Below are 25,911 nucleotides of genomic sequence, written 5' to 3'. Positions count from 1 at the left end.
ATTTATGGACTTACCACCAGAGACAATCAGCGCAGTTAGGTAGCTTATGCTTTATTAGTAGTTGGAAAATTGAGGAAGAAATGCGAACGATTCAACCTTTGAGAGTAGATTCCGTGGAGATTATAATTTTGTAATGATTTTGTTTATTCTTCCGTAGAATCATCATCGCATTTAAATCTTGATATTCAGTATGTGAATATAGAGAACTCTTAATTTCACCGAGACTAACTGAACCAGTTCAATACCTTTTTCTTTTCTCTCTAATTTGTTTATTTAAGCACCACGGTGCATGGTTGTTACAGCAGTGCCGTACGACTCCGTATCGGGATAGCAAAGTGAGGACGTACAAGCTTTTCTTTCAGACACGTTTTAATCATCATGGAAGGTGACCCTGTACATGTGCGGCGGCTGTAGGTACATACATGATGGGTGGAGATAGGGAACCTAAAATCAGTGTATGTATCCATTTAAGATAGCTATGCAGGAATAATAAATTGGAGAAGGTAATAAATAGCTTCCACAAAATTTGAGGCTTCAGATAGTTATAGGCGGCAATTTGAGTTTGATTATGGTCGGTACTATTATATCGACTATGGAAAGGAAAAAGGGCGTAATACACACAAATCAAATTTTTGTGGTGTACGGTCAATGTTAAAATACAAAATAGACACAATCTTAAAGTGCATGATAATTAATAATTTGGTTTTTATATCCCTAATCTGATATTAATTATTGAGTTAATTAAAAAAAAAAGCAACAAAAAAGATAGTTCAGACGTTTTTCGCACGTCATTATTTCTTTTTTAAAATTGCTAGCTAAATTAAGATAATAATCGGCATTTTCAGTTTACATCTTTTGGACACGGCGTGTATTTAGTCGTGTACAACGTTATTTTGTAATAAAAACCTTTTTTGAAAAAGCCCAGGGTTACGCCCGTTTTCCTTTCTACAGTCAATATCATATTATCACAATATCACTACTTGCTGATTTATACGTCTTTTCTTTGTAATTTACCCCTCTGGAACTTGATAGGCGTCATCTGGGTTCTAGGCTCGAAGAGTTCTTGTTGAACATCACTGAATTAGTCAGAGAATAAATGTATAATTCCCTAATGAATATAATTTGCGTCCATCATTTTGATAATAAAGAGCCAGGTAAAGCAATAATAAGTGGGTTGGCTTCCCGAAACAACGAACAAAGGTAGACAATAAAATAAAAGATAAAAATGATGAATTACCCCGTCGGTACACACCATTAACGCCAGGCTATATTATTATTTCGGAAGTTATCTTTTGAAACCGAAAGTAATATTTTTTGCGACGCTGGTATTTATTAATGGGTATCATTATCATTATCTTACCGCTTATTATATTATCCATATTATCATTTATCGAAATCGGTCACTATCAAAGCGTTAATACGGGAAAGCATTTTCATTCATTATAATCGATATTGATAAGTTAAATGGGACGATTTTCAACTTAACGGAAGATCAATTTGAAAAATGAATTTATTACGTAATAACTGTTTTTTCCATTCAGAATAGTTAGGAATTTTTAAAGTTGCCAATATTTTTTACTCGGTTTTTTTCTTGTTTTTGAATTTTGTAGATCTGTAAATGCTTAAATATTTATTTACACCAGACACGTTCGACGCATCGATCGCACGATATTCCCGTATGAATCGACTATAGAATATAGATGAATTATAGGGTAATGGTATTGGTTTAAGTTTCAGAAAATAAAATTCCGTTCAAAATTAAAGTCGATAACCATTTTAAGCTCCCCTTACTGAAAACTTTTCTTCGATACGATCAAATTAATTAATTAAGTCGAAAGCTTCTTTAAAGCTCATCATTCCAATTTTTTCAAAGATTTTAAAAATCGTGTTTATAGATTTTTTGTCTACAGCTACATAGATATAAAATTGGAGGTAAGTAATTCTGCACGGACCTGGATGGAGGCAGATGCGGGAGGTAGCTAAAACCCACATATGGTTTTAACGCGAGGAAGAAGAATAGCATACCTACATCTAAAAAATATATAATTGTTGAAACCGTTCCGCGACGTAATCAAAATGCCAAGCAGCCCATAGGTTAAGAGCCTACTTCAGTGAAACAGTAGAGGTGTCCGCACGTCGATTTGTTTTGTCATGGCGTCGGATGAAAATATTCTTAAATCGTGTAAAGATGACAACAATAAAGATAAAACTTTACGTATAGGTATATTTAAAAAAGAAAACATGTCAATGAATATACTATTATTATTAGTAATATAACAATAAACATAACACTAAATGGACGCATGTTGAATTTTTATGACAATTTATATTTCGTTCGGCACGCGTAATTTGCACAATATGCGCATCGCTTAGCCACGATCGTTTTAGACCATGTCTCTACTGAAGTATAGCCTTAAAAATGTTTGACTTGGCTTATTTGATCGACGATTTCGAATAACTGCACTTCGCACAAACGTCGTAGGTAAACTCTTTATAAACGGCAAAGTATTTGGTATCTATGGTACGGTAAAATGATGCTTATAAAGTTTACCCTCTGTATAATTGCAGTAATATAATGTAATATAACATTTTTTTATATTTTCAGGATTCCGAGGACGAGATCTCGCATCTGGAATGGGAGACGGTGCGCGTGCGCTTCGTGAAGGCGGGGACGGTGGAGCGGCTTGTGGAGGCGCTCGCAACGGACGATGGAGAGCTGGAGTCCACATACATCAACGTATTTCTGGCGACGTACAGGAGTTTCTGCGGGCCTGGCCGCGTGCTGAGACTGCTGCTCGAGCGGTACGAGGGTCTGGCTGCCCCGGACGACCTCCTGCAGCCGCCTGCCGCAGCGGAATTAGCGGACCAGCATCGGAGGTAATTAACATTATAATATGAAGTAAATATTCACCCGTTTACTCGGCAATTAACCCCGTGTTCGTCCGACGCCAGAAAGCGGTTTGTTAATACATACCTAATTTACGTGTTATATTCAGAAAAATATTTTAAATACAATAAACAACAGACAGATGTTTTCGCACCAAGATCAAAGGATCAAATGTAAGTATGAAAAATTCTGAACATCAGAATGTTTGATTTCTAATAGCTCTAGTCTAAACAATGTCATTGAAATCGTGATCTTTTTTTCTGGGCGAAACGATCGTTGTCTTACTTATTCTGTCTCCGTTGGTATTAGTATTATACCATGACCAGGGTGACAACGTGTCTTATGTTTTTTTTATTGTAATTTATATTTAGATTGTAATTTCTCGATTTTTTCTAGTTCTTAGATTCTACGATTCGAGAAGAAAATTAATTCTCGAGAAGTCGATAATATGTTATAGTGAAACTTTTTCTTTGCGTCAAATTACACAGTTTTAATGAGCTGTCTGATTTTTTATTTTTAGGATTTTTTTTACATTTCTCAAAATATCGAGAATTTATAAAAACATGTCTCGAGAAACGAGAATCTTAAGATTTTAAAATAAAACAGGATTCCATATTTCTCATTATTCCTTCAAAGATTCTCGAGATGTAAAAAGTAGGTAGAGTACTTATACGTTTTATAACTTTGTACTTTTTTGCACTTTTTACTACACTGATACACCTCTTTGCCTGATTACCTCACATAAAATTAGATCAAATGATATTCATTTGTATTAATATATGTTGTAATAATTAAATAAATAGATAATATATGTAAAAATATATTATTAGAACATAACCTCAATTTCATCTTATCGCCGGAGTGCAAAGTTATTGTTATTAAGCATATTATACTCTCTCTTGATAGTACTGAAACATTAATACTTTTGTTTTGCTTTTTCATGATTTCTTATTACAAGCATTAGAAATAGGCACCTAGGTATATAGTTTTTTACGAATAGTTCATGACGCATGAAATTTCATTCAAAGAATAATTTTATTGATTATTAATGTTATTGTTCGTCATAAAAATGTTCTCATTCAATTGTTTTTGTACGTTATCCGACGTGTTCTGATAATTTCCACGATTTCTTATCGGCGCGAATCTAATTCAATCTTGATAATACAAAAAAATTCTGACTCACGTATTTCCTATCGTAAAATATATTTCATAACTTTCGCCATTTTTTAGTCTGTTTTTGAAATGCTGTCTTCGTTTGTTCGCTAACTTTTTGTCGGGTTGAAACTTCGCGGAAGTAAGTGTATAATGGAAAAGTTGAAATTCAATAAGTCCGGATTGACACGGTGGAAATGGTTACCGGTTGGCAGTCCGCGACCCCCATTGAACCTTTTCAATAGTTATAAAAGAATTCAATATCGTTACATATTTTCCGAATGACACATTTCCCTCCGACGGTAAATTGGTTCGGGAAAGTCCCGGACGGAGAGACATATTTTATTCGGGTAGGTATATCGTTTCCTCGTGTTCAAGTCGTAGGATGAAAAGTTATTTTATTTATTCGGTGCCGAATGAGAAATCGTGGCAAACCATTGAAGTGGGTTTCACTTATTTTTTATGAATAATAAACTCGACATGAAACAGAGTGCTTTCCGATTGAAAATAGCAAGTTTTTTACACCCACATGGCACACATGCCGATTCGTGGTAACACTGATAACAATCTTAATAATAGATACCTATAGCGACTCTCGTGGTGCCGTGGGTAAGGCGCTGGCTTCCCGCCCGAGAGTTCTGGGTTCGATTCCCGGCGAGAACACAATAATTATGTGTTTTTCTCAAAGCCTGGGTGTTTGTGATTGTTCAAAATTACTAACAACCACCTTGTACGAAAAAGCAAGGACATGGTTATTAATAATTAAAAAAAAAAATAGGTACCTATAAGTTATCATCTCAAGTCCACATAAAACATATTATTATAAAAAGACTCGTTAGTCTTTTGTTTTGTGTTTTGTAATAATTGACAATGTCCGAAAAAAAATATTTCTGCATCAAAGATATTTATAAAATGAATATTTTACTTCGTGTATTCTAAATATTTTCACACAATCTGTCGGTTAAATTGTTCCTTCCTGTGGGTCTATTCTATACATATCGAACACTAAATTGATAAATAGTATCAAACTTAGGGTAGGTTTGTATCAAAATATTAGCACTTATTGTAACAATTACACGAAGTTGGATTTTTTTGTTGCAATAAGTGCTATATTTTAACAGCACCTATCTTGCTGCTGTTAAAATATTGCACTTATTGCAACAATAAAAACCAGCTTCGTGTAATTGTTACAATAAGTGCTAATATTTTGATACAAACCTACCCTAAGTTTGATAATATTTATCACTTTATCATTTTAGCGGTCGATAAGCATAGAATAGACCCACAGCAGTTCTATTAAGTACATAATATTTGTTTCTTTGTGTTATAGTCTCGTAATTGGTAGCTAAATATATTATTAATATTATTAAAATAAATATACACATGGATGCACATAATGGGATAATGTTACATTACCCAATTATGCACATCAGTGGTGTATCTACATAGATGGAACCCTCATGTAAATAGTATGAAGAGGGGTTTTAAAAAAAGTTCAAATTTTTTCCAAAAACTTGCATAACGTAATATGTATAATATTAATAATATATGCCAGGGATGGCGAACCTATGGCACGTGAATGTTTTATTTTGAAGAAGAAAAAAATTACCCATTTAAAAAAATACAAAAGAGTTTTATAAATAAATATATATCTTACATAATATTAAAAAATAATGGCAACATAGCCATGCGTATTTTCTTCGGTTTATAATATTATTTTTACGAATAATATTTACCAATCGATGCGTAAACAAAAACGACGAAATGCATAAAAAAATAGAGATCGCATTGTATAAAAAATAGCAGGCAAATACTAAAATAGTTTAAGAATAAGCAGTACGTTTGTAAAGTTAAAGTAAATACCTATATAATTTTATAGGTCGGTCTTTAGGCATTGTACGTCACACATAATATTATCGCACTGACTTCATCAGGCGGCGGGAGAAGGCGCGTCGTTAACCTCTGATTTTGATCGATTTACAATGCTTGAGACCAATCAGGCAATTAAAATTAAAAATATTCAATCAACAAATCTGGTACAATTTGTCGGCTGTCATTTAAATACAAGAAGCTGATTGTTATTTTGCCTCAAACATGATCGCTAAAAATGGAAGAAGAAAAGAAGAATATATGGAGGAAGCTTGGTTAAAATGCTTCCACAATCTCCTTGAACATTAAAACTTGAAAATTATTCAAAGAATAAAAGATATAGAAAGGCTAGAAACACGGCGAATATCATAATCATAACTTTTTCGATAGAATTTAAAAAAATATTTGTTCATTTCCCCCCCATGAAAAACTACTCGGCACGTCAGACAGTCGAAAAATAATATTTGGGAAATTTTGGCACGCGTACATAAAAAGGTTCGCCATCCCTGATATATGCAGTTATTTCGTATTATATTGTATGAAATGCACATTTATTTTTTAATATATTATTATATTATTTGTTAATTTGTAAGTAGGTAGGTACATATTATGTAGGTATTATAACATCTACTATATTAAATTTTACCAAAAAACTGTTTTGGTCAATATTATCGAATGAATAAATAATTCTCTTTATTTTCATTAAATAAAATACATTTTGTGTTTCGGATTATATATATATATACATAGGCTACCGTGGGAATATATTATGAATAATTGGTGGGATGAAGATTAGAGTGACATCTAAGTAAACTAAAAGTGTTGGAACAGTTTCACAACACTTATTTTATGTGTGCTGAAAGGGATTGACGTGTAACATGTTAGTACGGAACTTGTGTAAGGATTTTATTCCTTACAGAATCTTAACTTCATTTGATTACATTCTTTGGAGATCTATCTATAAAATTCTGTTATTTTTTTCCTAGTAACTTTTATAATTCGTTTGTTTTGGTTGTATTAGGTATTACCCCTTCAAACACAAAGAAACATGAATATTTTTTCTTAGAATATAAATAATGTAACGTTTGAGAACCAGACCTCATTTACAGAATGTTGAAAACAGTTAAGTAGATTTTTTAAATGTGTATTAACTTTGGTTACTTATACCCCGTTCACAGGTGCATGGACTTACTGCTGATCGTGCAAGTTGCAAGATGGATCAGAAAAGTTCAGAAGCTTCTGATTTTTCACGCGATAGTTAGAACTTGCATGATATATTATATGCATGCGCAGTATAACGACAGTGGCGAACGTGGTGGAAAAAATATGCACTAAACCACGCATCGCAATTTGACGTTTACCAATATTCACAAACTATCAAATAGCACCATACAATGACAACAACGCGTCTAGCTTACGCTTGAAAAATGGGATTGTTTACTATTACGTGTAAATATTTATTATCGCGATTGTTTAATTTACAAACTATTTGTGCAAGTAAATCCATGCACGTGTAAACGGGGTATAAATGGTACATTTTATATTCTTATTTCTTATACAATGATGCTGTCACAATTGCGTATGGCATCCATGCACGTGTATAGGCGCTATTATATTATTCTCAGCTCTTTATATATTTAATTCTAAATGTGTAACATGAAAATAATGATTGTTTTATCGAATGTTTTTTTGTTATTAAAATTTAACCATGAAATGATTGAACAAAACTAAAAAGGCAGAAATATATCTAATATTATATTTTTAATCCAAGTATTTCTTATTCTCTATTTCAATTTTCTTAATCATCTCCCTAAATGCAAATTTATTTGAGATATTATAGTCACGCCACTGGGGATACATTGAGTGTGTACGACAGCCAACAATAGACAATATGTACAGTAATACTAATAACAACGTAATACCAACACTCAAGAGAGGCACTCAACCGCTACTGTCAAAACAAAACACAGTCCAAGTAATATTTAGAATAATAATTGTATTATGGGGAATCACGACTGTACGACGCAGTGTATTCTGTGTAGGAGTGGACGTACACTTAGCCGGTACCATCATCACCACCACCACCTTGACAAAGAAGTCCCCTCAAGCGAGACGTGTATCTCGTTTGGTGGGCATCATTGTTTGCTTCGTTCGCTTTGTTGGTTCTGGCTTCGAGCCACTTTGTAGCTTCGGAATCCGACGCTGATTGGTGCCTAATATAGGTGTATCTATCTACCTATTATTACACCACGCAGTATCATTATTAGGATGAGCTGTTTTGTGTACCTACTGGCCGAATTCATGTCATTCAAGACACCTGAGCAGAGCGATGAATGATGATCGAATCTATCTATTGATATATGTATAATAAAATAAAAACTATGTTTGTTTGTTCCTTCCAATCTTGATGTTACCACACATAAAAAATACTTTACATTATATTAGTTTCCGTTTTAATTTAGTGTTCTTTTGTTAAACTTTTACTGCTGCCATAGTTATTTTCATTTTTACATATTATTATTATTATATCCAGGATACAGTTTTTTTGATATTGGAAAATGTAAATATTATTGTTTTGTTAAGTATCTATCGACGAAAAGTCTCTGTTGAGCAATTACCTAAAATTGAGGTTTCCACGCTCTTAAGAAATGTTCTTTGACTGAATTTAGATTTGCTTATTTAATATCGGTGTCTGGGTGAGAGGAGCACGTGGACTAACAAAAATAAAAATTATACATAATAATATAAAAAGAATACAAAACAAAGATGATTAAAAATGGCGAACGCGTGCGGATGTGAAGAGTAAATGCAATAAAATTGCCCTTTGTGGCGACTACGTTGGACGGCCGGTTGGAACGACTTGTATATTATAATATCTTCCCTTTCCGTACACATTTCAGGACATTCCCATAGGTTTTGACACTTCTACTACGACATAATAATATTCTATCGAAATTGACTAGTAGTTTTTACATATTGAAATACTCATAAAATTGCCTTAATTTTTGGCTATCGGTTTTTGTGTTGAGGCATTGATTAAGTGCCCTATTTACTAACCGACACCCGGATCACTCGAAATTTTAATTATAACGTACGTGGACTTGCTAATAATCTAATATATTATTTATTTTATTCAATGAATAATTCACAACATTTGAAAATGTAACATTCTTTATATTGAACACACACAATTGAAAAACACCTCCTGATAGATAAAAAATCGACGCCCGACGGGACTTGAACCCGTATCTGCTGGATTATCGCCATAAAGTATATTGGCGCGACATACCATTATTATGGGTGAGGGTGAATTTAGATTGACGTTGTTTTATAAGTTTTTAAGATAGGGTCTATCAAAGTTCACTCTGTGTGCTTCCATCTACTTTTATTTTGTTACTTATTTTATTTATTTTCTTATTTTATTTTCTTATTTTATTTCTTGTTTTATTACTTATTCTCTGTATTTTTTATTTTTTAAAAATTATTAACACATATTTTATGTCATGTCGTGAACGCTTTGAATTTATAATTTATGTTCATTATATGTAAAATAAATAAATTTGATTTGATTATTTTCCCGGTACATAACGTAATTCTCTTGAATAGAACTTTAATAATGTCCGATTAGTTAAATTTTATTGTGATGTAGGATGATGCCCATCTCTTCTTTTTGGTAAAGGTTTGATAATGCTGCCAATTTGGCAGACTTACTTACATACTTGCTAAATATATACCGTTCCGTAAAACAGCTTCACTGAGACAATAATAATGATTAGTTAAACCAGACCAGATTTCTCTCTAGGCGACTAACAACATCGAATGTATAATTTCCTCATATGGCGGGGAAACCAGACAGCTAGATTATTTCCTTTCCGCACCTCTGGTATAATAAATAAATCTGGTTTATAATAATATTACCACGTCTTATATATTGTATTATGTACTTAGGGTTTACGATTACAATCCCGAGATTCCGGGATCCCGTTTGTTTTATTGATCATTATATTCCGGTTAAATTCATTATTGCATGAAAAATGTATTTTGCAGCACTTACTTACGAGCTTCAATATTGGGACCATACCTAAATAAAATTTGATATACTTACATAAAAAGGATTTCATGTGTATATCATTTATATTTTTATAATAATCGATGTTTTTTAAAATGAATATAAAAAATATTAAAACTACGAATTAGTCAAAAATCTCTACTATGAAACATAGAATATTTTATAAACTAAGTTTTAATAATAAATATGACCATAAAACATGCAATAATATGATGGGGTCCTGTAACAAATTCACATTTTTTTTACAATTATTGTAAGTTTATATTTTACTTAAAATAAAAAATATTTTTCTTTTTAATGTTTTCAGATACATATTTATTAATTAATACAGTTGAAATTGTATATTATCAAAAAAATGTTTCAAATTGCAAGCTTCGTATTTTTTTGGTAGGTGCCTCTGCGGGTCTATTCAATACGCAAGGCCGCTAAAGTGATAAAGTGATAATATTTACGGCTAACTAGGGTAGGTTTTTATATAGTTATCAGCACTTATTGTAACAATTACAATAAATTGGTTGGTATTGTTGCAATAAGTGCTATATTTTAACAGTGCGTCTCTTGGCTGTGATAAAATTTAGAGCGAGAGCGAGAGAGAGAGAGAGACAGTTTTGACTGATGAGACGGCTTACTTATTGTAACAGTTATAATACCTCAATACATAATGTATGTAATAAATACTATCACTTTATCACTTTAGCGGCCTTGTCTATAGAATAGATCCGTTGGTAGGTAAAGACATCACCTTAAGTATAATATAATATATTGGTTGGTACCTTACGATATTATTTAATTTCGTCATAATAATAGTTGATGGTTTGATCTCTAAAGCCTCAATTACATTGAGCTTCTTTACGAGCTGTTTATTGGCGAATTTACAATCTGCCTGTAAAGTAGCCCAGTGTAATCATCGAATAAGCTAATAAGCAGGTTGTAAACACTCTACCGAGAAAAGTTGAAAGCCGGTCAACTTTACACGCTACACGCCGGCGTGTGTGCCTACTGCGTCTGCGCATTAGAGCGCAGTACCAACCTCCCGGTAAAAAAAACGAACTACGTTCCGTCAAAATAGTCGCTGGCTTGTGGCTTCTCAGCGAATGGAAAGTTTTGTGTGTAATCATCAAATCGCAGTAGCTGAATCGCCCGCTTTTAAATTCGCCAATAAACAGCTCGTAAAGAAGCTCAATGTAATTGAGGCTTAATACTGTGTGAAATGTATCTTGACAAATTTGTGATAAATATTCCCCGGAAATTCACGATCGGAATTCTACGAAATTGCAATATAGAACTAAATGTGAAATATTATTATATATTTTTTTCATTTTTCCGGGAAAGGAAATATTTATACTGAAATCTCGGGATTGGAAACCTTAATTTTACACATTATCAGTCGTTTTAATTGAAAATTACATGCCGTCATAAACACGTATGTAAATCAGTATAATTAATTAACGAAATATGAATTACTTATGTGATATTTGTATAGAGAAACTACAAGTTATGGAAATGGTGAAAACTACCTTTTCGATTTTCCCTGTAATATGTATTATGTAAATATGTTGGCGAAGTAATAACTCGTATAATAGTGGTAAATCTAATAATTTACTTTGTACCTGAGAAAATATCTGATTAATATTCACTTAATATCACACCATACATAAATACTTCAATTCACTTGGAGTTCGATAACGTGAAAGTATTACATCTCGACATCTTACTTTATTACAACAATACAGTTGAATAAACGGAAGATATTTTCCTGCAGTATTAGCAAATAAAAAATCTATAAGTAGGTTGGTAGGCATGGCCCCCACAACGGGGGGGGGGGGGGGCTGACCGGGCTCTGGGGGGGGGGGAGGCGCGTGACCTTATATAAGTGAGATAAATACATCACAGATTTGCTCTAATGGTAAAAAGTCGCCTCGGCGCTATTTTTCTTCTAGAATACAAACATAAAATATGTGATTGTATGATGCAAATTTTGATTATTGTGTGTTAATATTCGAAAACTTAATAACTCAAGTGGATTTATTGAAAAAAAGAAAAAAAATCGCTAAAAATACACTGAATACCCTTAATTTTACCTGGAACACGATTAGGAAAACGATTCTGTAGTGTAGAGCGTCACGCTACTTTTAACCCTAGCAATAGGTAAGGGGGCCCGGCAAAGATCCTGGCCTAGGGGCCCGCTTCAGGATGTGGGGGCCATGTTGGTAGGTAGCCACTGAATACTTAAACTTAAACTTCTGCCGTATTCAAAATTCGACTTAGATTGTGTACATCTGTCCTACATAAAAGAAGAGACTTTCTAGAATATTCTGTTGAAAATAGGGTCGGCCATTGCGACTTGGTATCTACGAGGGAAAAATTCTCAGCTTTTAAAAATTTTGCGGCATTATACGGCGAGCGAGAAGGTTATCCATTATATGGAATTAGGGATCACGCACACTCTAGTGCACGCCAACCAAGGTCTTGGGAAGTAGCTCCTGGGACACTTTCGGCACAAATTTGAACAGCGCCTATCGTTCGTTACGCCACGGTATACGCCTGCATAACGGGTGTGGAGACGTGGCGGGTGGTGGAGGGAAAAGTAAGGTCGGGTTATCCCAAATGATGCTTTTATCTATTTGATTGAAGTACTATCTCAAATAATTGAACACCGTTTTCTGATGCGTATATCTACCGTGGTTCATTGATTTTTTGTAGATATTACAGAATATTTATTTCATACGTCCACACTGTTAAATTCTATAAAGAATACCTATCTACAACATCGCCAACTCAATCTAGACTAACGGAATGTCCGAATTACTTCTTAGTTAATCAAGATTGAAGATTGCATCGAGATATATATATATGATATTGCAATACGGTTGGGAAGAAATCCAGATAGAAATTACTCTAGCTAGTCGATAGTAAACTAATAAGAGGTATGTAGACTGTGAACTACTATCCAGTATCAAAACTGGGAGTGTTATATTAAACTTTCTCATTGCCATTCTTCATTCTTAATACATGTATTGTATTTAGCCGAGGCTATTGAAGCGTTACAAATTAAACAACAACAGTTTGTCTTTCACCATCTTCACCATCTTCCCATTCGTCGTGAAAATTATGTTTTGCTATTTTTACGCACTCGTCATTAAATTGTTCTCCCATTTTGCAAAGAGCCTACTGCGTGACGGTGAGGAGAAAGTACGCCTCAGTTCCAGCTATTATGTGACATGCCAAAGTCACGCGGGCTTCCTTGGGGTTATTTTAAAAAACGAGATTTAAGTAACCTGGTTAAAGAATTAAAAATAAATAATTACAAGATAAAAATAACTTTTTATATACAACGTTTTTAAATTTTCTGTTGAATCTTATAAAGTTGACTTGACTAGCTTAAACGATCAAAAAAATTTGTACCTGATAGAAATAATACTGAACTGTCATTTTGACATTTCATATTGATTTCCATAGTAACGCACGTATGTATTAATAATTTAGTTGCTAGGACCCCAGACCGCTAGCAACCAATAATAGTGGATTGGATTAAGGATTTCTTCCGAAATAACTTTTTATACAAAACATAATTAACTGAAAATGGATTCAATTCTACTTAAAGATGGTTAAAAGTATTAAAAGAATGCATTGGCATCGTGTTCTGATTTTTTCTAAAAGTTTCAAATCTCTAGCTAGTCGGGAAGTTAGTTAAAAATCGTTTGCAAGATTTGTACTGGATAAACAACCGCAGGAAAAACAAGAATACGACTTAATAAAAACGTTGTAATAATAATAATATGGTCAATGCTTCCCTTTCAAAATCACAATAAAATCATATTATACTCGTATTAACTGAATGTAGAGGAAACGTTTGATAACTTTCGCACTTTTTACTACACTGATACGTCTCTTTGCCTGATTACCTCGCATACAATTTGATTAAATTATATTCACTTGTATTAATATTATAGTAATATATAAATAAATAGATAATATGTAGGTATATATAAAAAATAGAATATACATATCACTCCATTTTCATCCTAGAGCCGGAGTGTAAAATTATGAAGCGTATACTTTACACGATTTTTACATTTTCACACCTCAATTACTATGAGTTTTTGATGCGATCGACCGAAATTCATTCCGCGATCGACGCTTTGGACGTGCATGAACTATAGTAATCCCACTGAAGACAAATCAAATCAAAACATGCTTTCGTGATAACTGGTGGCATTTCCCCCCTTCTTTGTAGCAAGTTATAAACGAGGTGACGATGTTTAGGTACCTACCTATACAAATACAGTGAGTAGATGTACAAAGCACCAAATCAATTAAACAGGCACTATTTTAAGATTTTATAAAACAACGCCTGTCTTATTAGAGCATACTTCAGTGAAACGGCAAATAATTTTCAACTATAGGTGCGACGAAATTTTGGTCTCGCTGGCAATCGGAGAGCGGAAGTCGAACTGTGAACACGTCAATTTGTTTCGTGATGGTGACGGGGGTATTAATTCTTAAATCGTGTAAAGATGACTAAAAACGTTACCCATTAACTTGAAAAAGAAAACATGTCAATGAATATATTATTACTGTTACTAATAGAACAATAAACAGAACATTAAATGGCCGCATGTTGGATTTATATGATTATATTTCGTTCGCCACGGGTCATATGCACAATCCGCGCATCGCCTAGCCACGGGCTGCGGATGCGGGCTGCGGCTATGGATTGCGGGTCTCGGGTGCAAATGACGCATGCCGAACGAAATATAATTTGTCATATAAATCCAACATGTGTCCATTTTATGTTATGTTTATTGTTTTGTCAGTAATAATAATAATATATTCATTGACACGTTTTCTTTTTCAAGTAAATGGGTAATGTTTTTAGTCATCTTTACACGATTTAAGAATTAATACCCCCGTCACCATCGCGAAACAAATTGACGTGTTCCCAGCTCGACGTTCTCTCTCCGAATGCCATCGAGTTCAAAATTTCGTCGCGCCTATAGTTGAAAATTATTTGCCTTTCACTGATGTATCGTCTTAAGCGTCCAAAGTATTAAGCCAACTCTGACGTACATGAAATATATCAATGTCTGATGCAATTTGGTTGTTTGAGATATTATGTAGATTGGACGATTCGCATAGTGCATACTTATCTATGTGTTATATTCTTTTATAAAACTAACCAAAATGTCACGTCTCAAGCCTGAATTCGGTGGGTGGATTTATGTATTATGGCTATTATACCACGGACAATAATTATATTGTTTCCAAAGGCGTGTTGCACAGTGTCCGGTCGTGTTAAATCAAGTTGTCACATTCATTGCAAAATAAAAATTACCGCTCACTTTGCGAATAGGATGATTCGATAATAATGACTTGAACGAGGCCGACTGGCTGGATGGACGGTATGGCGTATTTCCATTCTGATGCAATTGAGAAAATCATTCATTCAATACACCGAGACTTCCTACTAGTGTTACAAGACAGTGCAGTGTAGAACAGGTGGTGAGGATACGTTAGATTTTTATTGTTGAAATATATGTAGGTATAGTATCAGTGGTGAGTGGTGGAGGTAGGCTGCTTAAACAAAGTTTAATGTGTATTTTTTATGGCGGATTTTAACAGCCTACCCCCACCTTTCGCTACTGGTATATATATATTTCCCCCTTTAAACTACCAACGACACTTTCAGTCGAATTCAGTACTTACTCAAGTCATAATACGGTTGCAATTCAATCTATAAACATTTAGGTAGATAGTGATAGCTCTGAAACCTACCAGGTATACATGTAAAAATGATTAACGTCGATGTATTTTCCGAAATAATTGACATGAAACATGAACGATAAACGTTTATCATATTGTCTAATTTGGTATAGAGTAAAAATGCCGCGGCCTCATAATTATCGCTGATTTAATGTGCAAAGAAAAGTGCTCATCTATGACGACGACGTACGTATATGTACGATGGGTCAATTAATGGTTAAGGCCCCTTACCCACTGTCGACTGGTCTACTGCAACCATGATTGCCAGCAACCAGAAGCTATGGCTGGTTGCCGCAACCACGTCCGTAAATACTGATGTCTTTTTTTATGCTTCGTGGTTGCTGCCAACCTGGTTGACAGTGCGTAAGGGGCCTTATATGTGTCTTAAACTTTATTATAATTATCGTAATTCTTATCGATTGAGGTGACGAGCAAATCGTTAAAAATCAGCATTTTTTATTGGCGGTTTTGTAATGTTATTAATATGTTCACTGATGATACGCAATGGAAAGACATGCTAATAAAAAAACAAATACTTATATAGTATTATGTAAAATCATATTTCATTTTTTTGTACTTCTCCACAATAAATTTATAATTTGGAAATAGCATTCCACTAGTAAATCTTCTACGAATACCTGTACCCAGGGAACTCAGAAATAATCTGTTCTGCGCCTGTACCACACCACTGTATTCCATTTCAGAGAGACTGTATTCAAGTAAGTACTTACCTTAATTTGAACTGCAATGGCACATTAAGTGCATTTCAATTGATATTACATTCTGAAGAATCATTTCAACAGCGTCGCTAGTGTTTTCCTCTTGTTGAACTCAATCAGCTCAATAGAATATAATATCACTTTATATAATTGTAACAAAACATCAAGATTTAATACCTTTAAAGATTGCCATTATATCGTATAACACAGCCAAATGGAAGAGCGATTATTTAATAATTGTATAAAAAAAAAACCAATCGATATTTGGCTGCCATCTTGGTATTTCATGGGTTCCAATCTCAAAATGTCAAGTTTAGCTTCATATTAGTATTTGACACCATAATATAACTGAAAATTAATCAAATCAGACGGTAGTTATAGAAATTTGAAATTTTTGCCATTATTTTGGTATTTTATGGGATTCCACCGAATTCAAATCAGCAATACCAGATGGAGGTAAGTAGATAAATTATTTTCAATAAGCCATTTATCTCAGCCGGCATATTTTTTCTTTGAATTAATATAAAGTAGAAATCTTGATAATAAACGTGGGTATACGTTTTTACGGTATATAAAGGCATATAGAAAAAAAAGAAAAATGTTAAGTTTAACTTCAAATTAGTATTCAGCACCATAAAATACTTGTCCAAATTGATAAAAAATCAATCAATCAAATGGTAGTTATAATAAAACCTCCGCCATTTTATAATTTGAAAACCTCCTGGCTAAATTTTGAAGCTGATCAATATCTTACAAATAATCACTTAGGAACGATGTAAAATTGCACAATTTGTCGTGGTTTCTGACCCATGCATGAAGACGATTTCCTAGGTGCAAAGATACTACAAAAAACGGATACCTTCAGCAAACTATTTTTTGTATTCAATGAACTTCACAAGATCTAAGAATTAAATTATTTATTAAGGCTATACCGCAGTTGAGGCACGGTCTAAAAATATCGTGGCTAGGCGATGCGCGGATTGCGGGTCGCGGGTGCAAATGACGCATGCCAAACGAAATATAATTTGTCATATAAATCCAACATGTGTCCATTTAATGTTATGTTTATTGTTTTATCAGTAACAATAATAATATATTCATTGACATGTTTTCTTTCGTTTCACTGATGTATCACTTTAATGTTTTTATGTTTCCGGAGTATCTACCTTTCAAATAGGTGGTTAATTTGAACTTTATTGGTGATTATTACATTTCACACACATGTTTTCAAACGAATATTTCATTATAATATATTTTTATGACCGTTTTTAAAATATTGTTTACATTTATATGAGAAAATATACACTTATACAGCTTATGTGTATTTAATAGCTATACTAATAAAATAATAATAACTGTCTATCGGTAGAACCGGTTATTAACCGGAACAATATACAGTCAGGTTTTTCACAGTTATCTTTGACGTAGTTTAGAAGTGTAAAAAAAACTAGTTCGTATCGATGAAACTAATTTATTTTTTATCGTCTCCATCGAAGTATAACAATAATTATAATATTTATTAGAAATAATAGAACTTTCATGACACTACGTAATTGATATAATTTAATAAAGGTCAGCGCATCTTTTCTATACACAGGGCTGTTTTCGGCGGCTAGTTTATCATATTTATATACTGAGGTATCATAATATTGTAACATAAGCATTATATTCCACAATTATTGGATATTTCAATTTACTGTCTCATCAATCGTCATTTTAATAATTATTATACTTGACATTGCCAGTTCAATAATTAATACCAAGATTCAAGAATATCGTACATCAGTATGTAGTTTGATATTCAGCTCCGCTACGAGTGTTATTTGTATATCTCTCGCATTATTTATTTAATCATTCCGTAAATAATTAAATAAGTAAGCCAAGCGGAATATTGGAATTTGCTTCTGGAACTAGTTTTTGGTTTATATCAAGTCTGGCAGCGCCTTTTGATCTATGATTGGAATTAATGTATTTATTTCAGTTAGATACCTACCTACTTACATACGGTTTTTTTTAAATGTAGATACGTTCTGAAAAGAGGTCGTTAGAATAATGATATTGTGATTTTAGTAAGCGTGAGATAATAACGGGTGCTTTAATTCTAAACAATAGTTGCTTAAAATAATAATATAATATTTAATTTATAATGAATAATTTATTTTTTTGACTTATTTATGGAATACAATTATTTTATAAGAGTCTGTGTATCAGCGCTTCTATTCTATACACGAGACTGCTATCGGCCGCTATCGGCAGCTATCCACCGCTATCGAAAGTATTTTTGTATCGAAGTATTAGCACTTATTGTAACAATTATAATTAAGTTAGTTGTAATTGTTATAATAAGTGCTATGTTTTAACAGCACCTCTGCTGTGCTAAATTTTAGAGCGAGATAGACAGTTTTGACTGTTTAGACGGCTTACTTATTGTAACAATAACATTAAAATACTTCGATACAAACATATGAAAAACTACCCCCAATAGCTGCCGATAGCAGTCTTGTGTATAGAATAGATGCGCAGGTCTGTCAAGTAGGCCTAGCACTTATATTAGCTATAGTCGCTTATGTATCGAATGATATCGATCACATCATCGGAGAATATTCTTATATAATATGTACAGAAAGGGAAGAGCTGCTGAAGTCGGTTTAACCAGCTGTTATGCAGAAAAAATGGGATGCCTTCACCAAAGGCAGGCACACATATATTATGTTTTATCCAAATATCAAATTGCGAATGGAGATAACCGCTTTGACTCCAGATCATTACACTAGTCAATTCTTGACTGGACATGGTGGCTTCGCTGACAGGCTCTTTGAGCATGGTCTTGTTACCCGTTCAACATGTCCATGTGACGGAGAAATACGGGATGCAAACCACGTCATCTGGGATGACTCAACATGTGTGCGGAAAGGGAAGAGCTGCTCAAGTCGGTTCAACCAGCTGTTGGGCCCATCGGATCATCTGATCTAGTCGCTAAGATTTGCGGTGTCATACTTACAACATGAAGATCACTGGTAGCATTGGCCTGATTTCATCAGCTTGGTTAATCGCAGAAAGTCCACCATGGAAAGCATTATCAGGACTAAGTATCGACGATATGCTTAAAGGCGGTTAGGATCAGTATGACAATCGAAGTAGCCATATACTAAAAAAAGCAATTTGTGTAATTTGATGTGACTAATATTTCAAATGGAATTTTACCGTATAAATGCTGTTTCAATTAATAACTAATAATCGTTTAAAACGGTGTTTAACAGTGAAATGAATAGAATTCTGATTTTTTTATCAATTCTTTTTTTAAATATCCACTAAGCGGGAAAAATGGATTGTTTTTTTTACGGATGATAATATCTTCCATTTCTTTGTCATTTCAATGAGTTTTCCACAATGTCTGAAGAGTGAAGAATTCTACGTCAGCTGCCGCCGTTCGGGGATCGGTAATAGAATTTCCCAGAAGCTTCGATAAATACGGCACTTAACCGCGAACTGCCATTGTCGATCGAGACGAGTACGTATTACGCCCGCAGAACAGTGTTGCCAACCGTACTATAATTATAGTATTTGTACTATAATTTTGGTCCGCGTACTATGTACGATATAAAACAGTTATAGTACGCCTAAAATACTATAATTTTGAATATCGGAAAAAATATGTAGGTACAAAGTACTAAAATTTAGATATTTCCGTTCCATAAATTGGTGCAAAGTACTATAATTTCGCAATATACGAGGGTGGGTCAATAATTCCTTAGAAAAAAGCATTTAAACAGTTTTTATTTTTGTATTTTTTTTTTATTTCTCAACATAATCTCCTTGGAGCTCAATACACTTGGTTAGACGTTTCTCAATTTTTTTTAAACCGTCAGAAAAATAAGTTTTCGGAAGGTCCTCAAAATAAGCATTTGTCCGATCGATGACTTCTTCATTTGAAAAAAAACGTTGTCCACTTAGCCATTTTTTTAAGTTTGGGAAAAGGAAAAAGTCACTGGGGGCTAAATCTGGCGAATACGGTGGGTGGTCCAACATGTGTGAACACGGGCATTGTCCTGATGAAAGAGGATTTTTTTCCTGTTTAAATGAGGCCGTTTTTCTTCAATTTTGTTTTTTAGCTGGTCCAATAAAGATGCATAATAATCCCCTGTTATTGTTTTTCCTTTTTCCAAATAGTCAACGAAAATAATTTCACGTGCATCCCAAAATACAGTAGCCATAACCTTACCAGCTGATTTCACGGTTTTCGCCTTCTTTGGACATGGTTTGCCTTCGCAATCCACTGCTTTGACTGTTCTTTCGTCTCGGGAGTATAGTGGTGTATCCATGTTTCATCTACAGTCACAAAGCGACGAAAAAATTCATCCGGATTGCGTTGCATGAGCGACAACAGGGCTTTAGAGGCCACCACCCTATTGCGTTTATTGTCGACTGTGAGCAAACGCGGCACCCATCTTGCAGAAATATTTTTCATGCCCAATTTGTCATGTAAAATAGAAATGACGCTACCTTTTGAGATCCCTGTAACCTCAATTATCTCACTCAACTTTAATCTTCGGTATATCACCATATCGTGGATTTTATTGATCATTTCTGGTGTAGTCACCTCTACAGGACGTCCTGAGCGTGGTTCATCCTTTGTTGATGTACGACCACGTTTAAATTCATTTAACCAGTTATAAATAGTTGCAAGTGAAGGAGCAGATATACCGTGAACTAAATCCAACTCATTTTTTATTTCCTTTGCTGTTAACCCTTTTATATTAAAATGTTTAATAACAGCTCTAAACTCAATTTTCTCCATTTTCCATTTTTCCATTTTCCACAAGCAATTTTTTTTTTAAATGTACGAGAAACACACAACAACCCGACCAATCTGATTGAAACTTCGCAGCATACTGAATCGGTAGTGCCGCTGCATGAAAACAAACCGCTTACAGTACTAGTCGCGCCACCTGTCGGCTTTTCTAAGGACTTATTGACCCACCCTCGTAAGAAGATTTTGAGAACTTTGAGAAAAAATTGCTCGAAAAACGTAAAAAAATCCCTCAACTTTGGCTTAAAATAAAATTTCTTGAATTCTTCGGTAAGCATTTTTGGTGGCAAGAAGTAGGTACCTAAATAAAAAGAGGTCTCTGAGAAACAAAAAACCTACACATTTTCAACAGATGACAACGCGTACTATATTTTTTCCCCAAAGACTATAATTTTGGAGGCTCTGTACTAATTCCACTTTTAAAAGATGGCAACACTGCCACAGAGTATAAAATTTGTTTCACGCGGGACTTCCCACAGATCAATGAGAAAGTGATGTAAAGTTATCATTGTGTTTTTAACCAGGTTAATAAAATTCCTTATTCTCCGGTAGAGAGCGTTCGTTATTGTTTGCGCAACCATATTATTGTGTTCGAGGCGTCTTTCTTTCTTTCGCACGGTGTGTCGTATGCAACACCCAATTACTAGGCTAATTATTATTACGACGAAACGAGTATATTGCAGACGTTAAATTATATGATTTTATCTTGCAGTTAATTTTGTATTTTCGCTATTTTAGTGAGTCATTCACGTATTCTTGCGTGCAGTTTCACATACAAATTCTCCGGTAAACATCACCTTCTCTTATGTAGAAATTCCTTGTCGGGTATAAACGTACTAATTTATTTATAATTATAAATCTACACTACTGGTTTAGTAAAAGCAATTTAGTGTGTGTTCGATAAGAAATGTTTAAGGCTATACTTCAGTTGAGGCATGGTCTAAAAAGATCGTGGCTAGGCGATGCGCGGATTGTGCAAATAACGCGTGCCGAACGAAATATAATTTGTCATAAAAATCTAACATGCGTCCATTTAATGTTATGTTTATTGTTATATTACTAATAATAATAGTATATTCATTGACATGTTTTCTTTTTTAAGTAAATACGTAAAGTTTTTTAGTCATCTTTACACGATTTAAGAATATTTTCATCCGACACCATGACAAAACAAATCGACGTGCAGACACCTCGACTGTCGGTCTCCGATTGGCGACTAATGAGAAATTTCGTCGCACATACTGTTGAAAATTATTTGCCGTTTCACTGAAGTACGTTCTTAAATAACTTCAATACGTCGTAGCTATCCACTACCATTTAAACCACAAAATCCTGCAATTCGTCACTCGAGAGATATTTTTATCGCAATTGTTTCTTATAATGCAAAAGTATGGTGTTTCCCTTTTAATGACGAGCTTATGGCTAATGCAATGTAGCCAGCCAGTCTTTCGCGGGAAAAATCGCGTAGGTACAGTGGCGAAAAAATACAGGAACAAGAGATATTTAACAACATAATATAATACGAGTATTATACTATAACATTATATTGCGATGTAATAGAGTTTGCTAAAAACCTCAAATGGAAATGGACTGGACACATAGCTCGAAGAAAGGACAATCGTTGGACAAATTTAGTCATCCAGTGGCAGTGGCGCACCCAGGATTTAATATTGGGAGGGGCCCAAGGAGGAGAATGTAAATTAGTCCCATAGGATCTTTTTCTTCTTCACAGCCTAATTTCTCGTTTTTCGGTCTTTTGTCTATTGCAATCGGTGTACCTACACCATGGTCCCCACATCCTGAAACGGGCCCTCAGGCTAGGATATTTGGCGGGCTCCCTACCTACCGCTAAGATTAAAGGCAGCGTGAAACACTACATTAACGTTCTTCAAATTAAGGGTACTTATACAGTGAATTATTGGCGATTCTTAATACATCTACTTTAATAATGGAGCTGTCGAGTATCGACACATAATAATCAAAAAATATATTGCACAATTATATAAGTAATTGAAAATGTACATGGTCATGAAGTATAATAGCGCCGCAGGTGACTTTTTTTACTATTAAAGCTAATTTATGATATGTGTTTATCTCACTTATCTGGTCAACCCGACACGCCGGCCCCCCCACAGCCCGGGCCCCCAGGCTAGAGCTCTGTCAGCCCTCCCCAGCCATGACCTACACCACTCCGGAATTCGGGTGGACACCGAGAATTTTTTGACAGTTCCATTAGGGATTGTGTTTCTAAAAAAACCTGACATTAGTGTTTCAAAATTTTTGTGTTAGAAATTAAAATCTAAGAATTTTTTTAAAAAGGGTGCTGGAGAATTATTACAAATCATTTTTTTGCCGTGTTTTTATTTGTCTAAGCCCGGAGTAAGCCCAAAGGTATAGTTTATTGGCTTTCAATTTCAATGTTTAAAATCATTCTGATAATGTTCATTTTTGGGGGGTGCCAGGGCCCCTTGCCCCCCCCCTGGGTGCGCCACTGTCCAGTGGTACCCAAGAGGTACAAAACGTCCGCAAGGTAGACCTACAGGCCGCTTGATCAATGGAACGATAACGTCTCGCACAGGACCGAGAGAAGTGAAATCAGCTTGGAGAGGCTTTCATCCAGCAGTGGATGGATTCAGGCGGATGATGATAATAATATAACAAAAATAAATTTATGTCTGAAGACAGGAAATGTAATATAAAAAAGAAACAATATTAACGATACAGTTATAATGAATGGTTAGTTTTGGAGAAATTTAATTTAAAAGATGCAAGAGAAGAAAACAGTTTCACTCGTTCAATATTATGATAATAATTCATAGTTATGTCATGGCAACCCAATGGACAATGTTACCCGAAATTCCGTGGCAAGCACAAGTGATATATGTCATCAAAAATCCGAAAATGAGTTAAGTATGCAGATGTCTTGTTAAGTAGAAAGATGAAATTTCAATCATTCTATGCAGGAGAACAATCACAAGTCATGAAAAAAACTGCTTACACCCTTTTTTGATATTTTAATATGGTATATGTACAGAAATATACAGAAAGCTGTTAAGAAAATAGAGTTATGTGACTTATACCTCTACTCCCAATTTGCTGTGGCGTGAATTAATAATGCAGTGCTGTTTGAATCAGCGACATATTATACCCAAATGGGTTGGATAGTGCCTATAGAGAAAGCATAAAAATGCCACTCTGATACACTTTTGTCAAACAAAACTCTATTACAATGAAATTATATACACTTGGATCTATTCTCTTACTTTGTGACATCAATGTTTTTTTCCGGTAAAATCATAAGTTATGACTGTTATGAGTGATAATTCAACACATAAAACGTATCATAATAAGCGTGGATTCTACTTTACGTTGACATATCATTGACGTTTGTAATAGTAAGTTTAAGCAATGATTATTATACAAAAAGGTAAAAATAAAGATCTTCATTTTTAGCAGAATTAAAAAATATCAAGAATCCGCTTAAGTTGCTTATGATACAAAAAAGTTAGATAAAGTGGAAGCCAACTTGGATCCAACCAAAAGGGTTTTTTCATTAGGTCTCCGGCTGTGCCTACCAAACCTGATGTTATCATTTAATGTTGCCTTCTATAAACTCTTACTTTGCACATTCAAATTAACCATATACAATTGTGATGATAGGCATTCATGGAGTTACATGGTGGGTAAATTGCACCTGTTTGTTTCATTTTTTAATCAGTATTATACCTCGACATTAAATTTGTATTTACTGATATTTTTATCATTTTGACACTTGCGGGGGACAAAACAGGAATAGCCATGTGACTTCCATGTTTTTATATTTTATGTCTCAATAACCAACAGTCAAATCAATTGACCACAGATTTTTGATTGGTACCTGAGCACAGTCACATGAATTGTAACAGTGTCCACTCAATAATAGAGAGAAAAAAAGAAATGAACGAAACAACAAAGAAGGCATACTGATATAAAACCCACGAGAATGGTGTCAACTAGTAAGATCAGCGGGGGAAAAATATCCATGTTTATGTTATGGATCATGATCAATTTTATGAATTTTCTGATTTTTATTGAGGGTACCTTTCCAAAACCGCAAAGTTGATACGGAAGGACAGAAATATTCATGGTTTGAAATAAAATTGTCAGCTGAATGCAGAACTATTATAACTCACATTTTAAATAATTTAGAAGGGAGTTCTTTGAAACAACCTACTTATTTACTTATCACTTGTATAGATAAATGTACCTATACATTATATTTTAGTAGGACTGTTAATGAAAATAATTATGTAGGTATAAATGTGTCTATATAAATAATAAATAATAACATAAATAGGATGTTTCAAAAACTACTCCTGTAAAAATATTTCAAATGTGAGATAAAATAGTTCCAATTCAGCTAACGAAATGGTTTCAAGACCCACAGAAAAGAATTTGGAATAATTTATTTCAAAACAATTAATAATACGGAAACTGTATTTAGAAAAATTAGTTACTTATATTCGATCCAGATTTTGAAAAGAAGCCACTAGATTAATAAAATTTAATTTTACGTTAAAATAAAGGTAAACTGGATGGATATTATGTAGGTACTTTATAGTGTTCAATTTTATATTTCTTCTGAATATTTCAAATGTGTAAA

The 25,911-nt window shown here is 33.9% G+C and overlaps 1 protein-coding gene across 3 annotated transcripts in view; it reads left to right on the top strand.

The window, feature by feature from the left end:
* The window catches only part of Rgl (Ral guanine nucleotide dissociation stimulator-like), a 150,831-nt gene that overhangs the window by 112,547 nt on the left and 12,373 nt on the right, over nt 1–25,911 (top strand). For all 3 annotated transcript variants that reach the window (XM_085956036.1, XM_085956035.1, XM_085956034.1), the window contains one exon: nt 2,606–2,877. In XM_085956036.1, coding sequence (XP_085812162.1) covers nt 2,606–2,877 — 272 coding nt within the window. The remainder of the gene's footprint in view (nt 1–2,605; nt 2,878–25,911) is intronic.

Source organism: Rhyacophila brunnea, unplaced genomic scaffold (assembly GCF_057557595.1).
Source record: "Rhyacophila brunnea isolate RB1 unplaced genomic scaffold, BYU_Rbru_1.0 scaffold_5, whole genome shotgun sequence".
NCBI lineage: Eukaryota > Metazoa > Arthropoda > Insecta > Trichoptera > Rhyacophilidae > Rhyacophila > Rhyacophila brunnea.
This window is presented reverse-complemented; position numbering and strand designations above follow the sequence as displayed.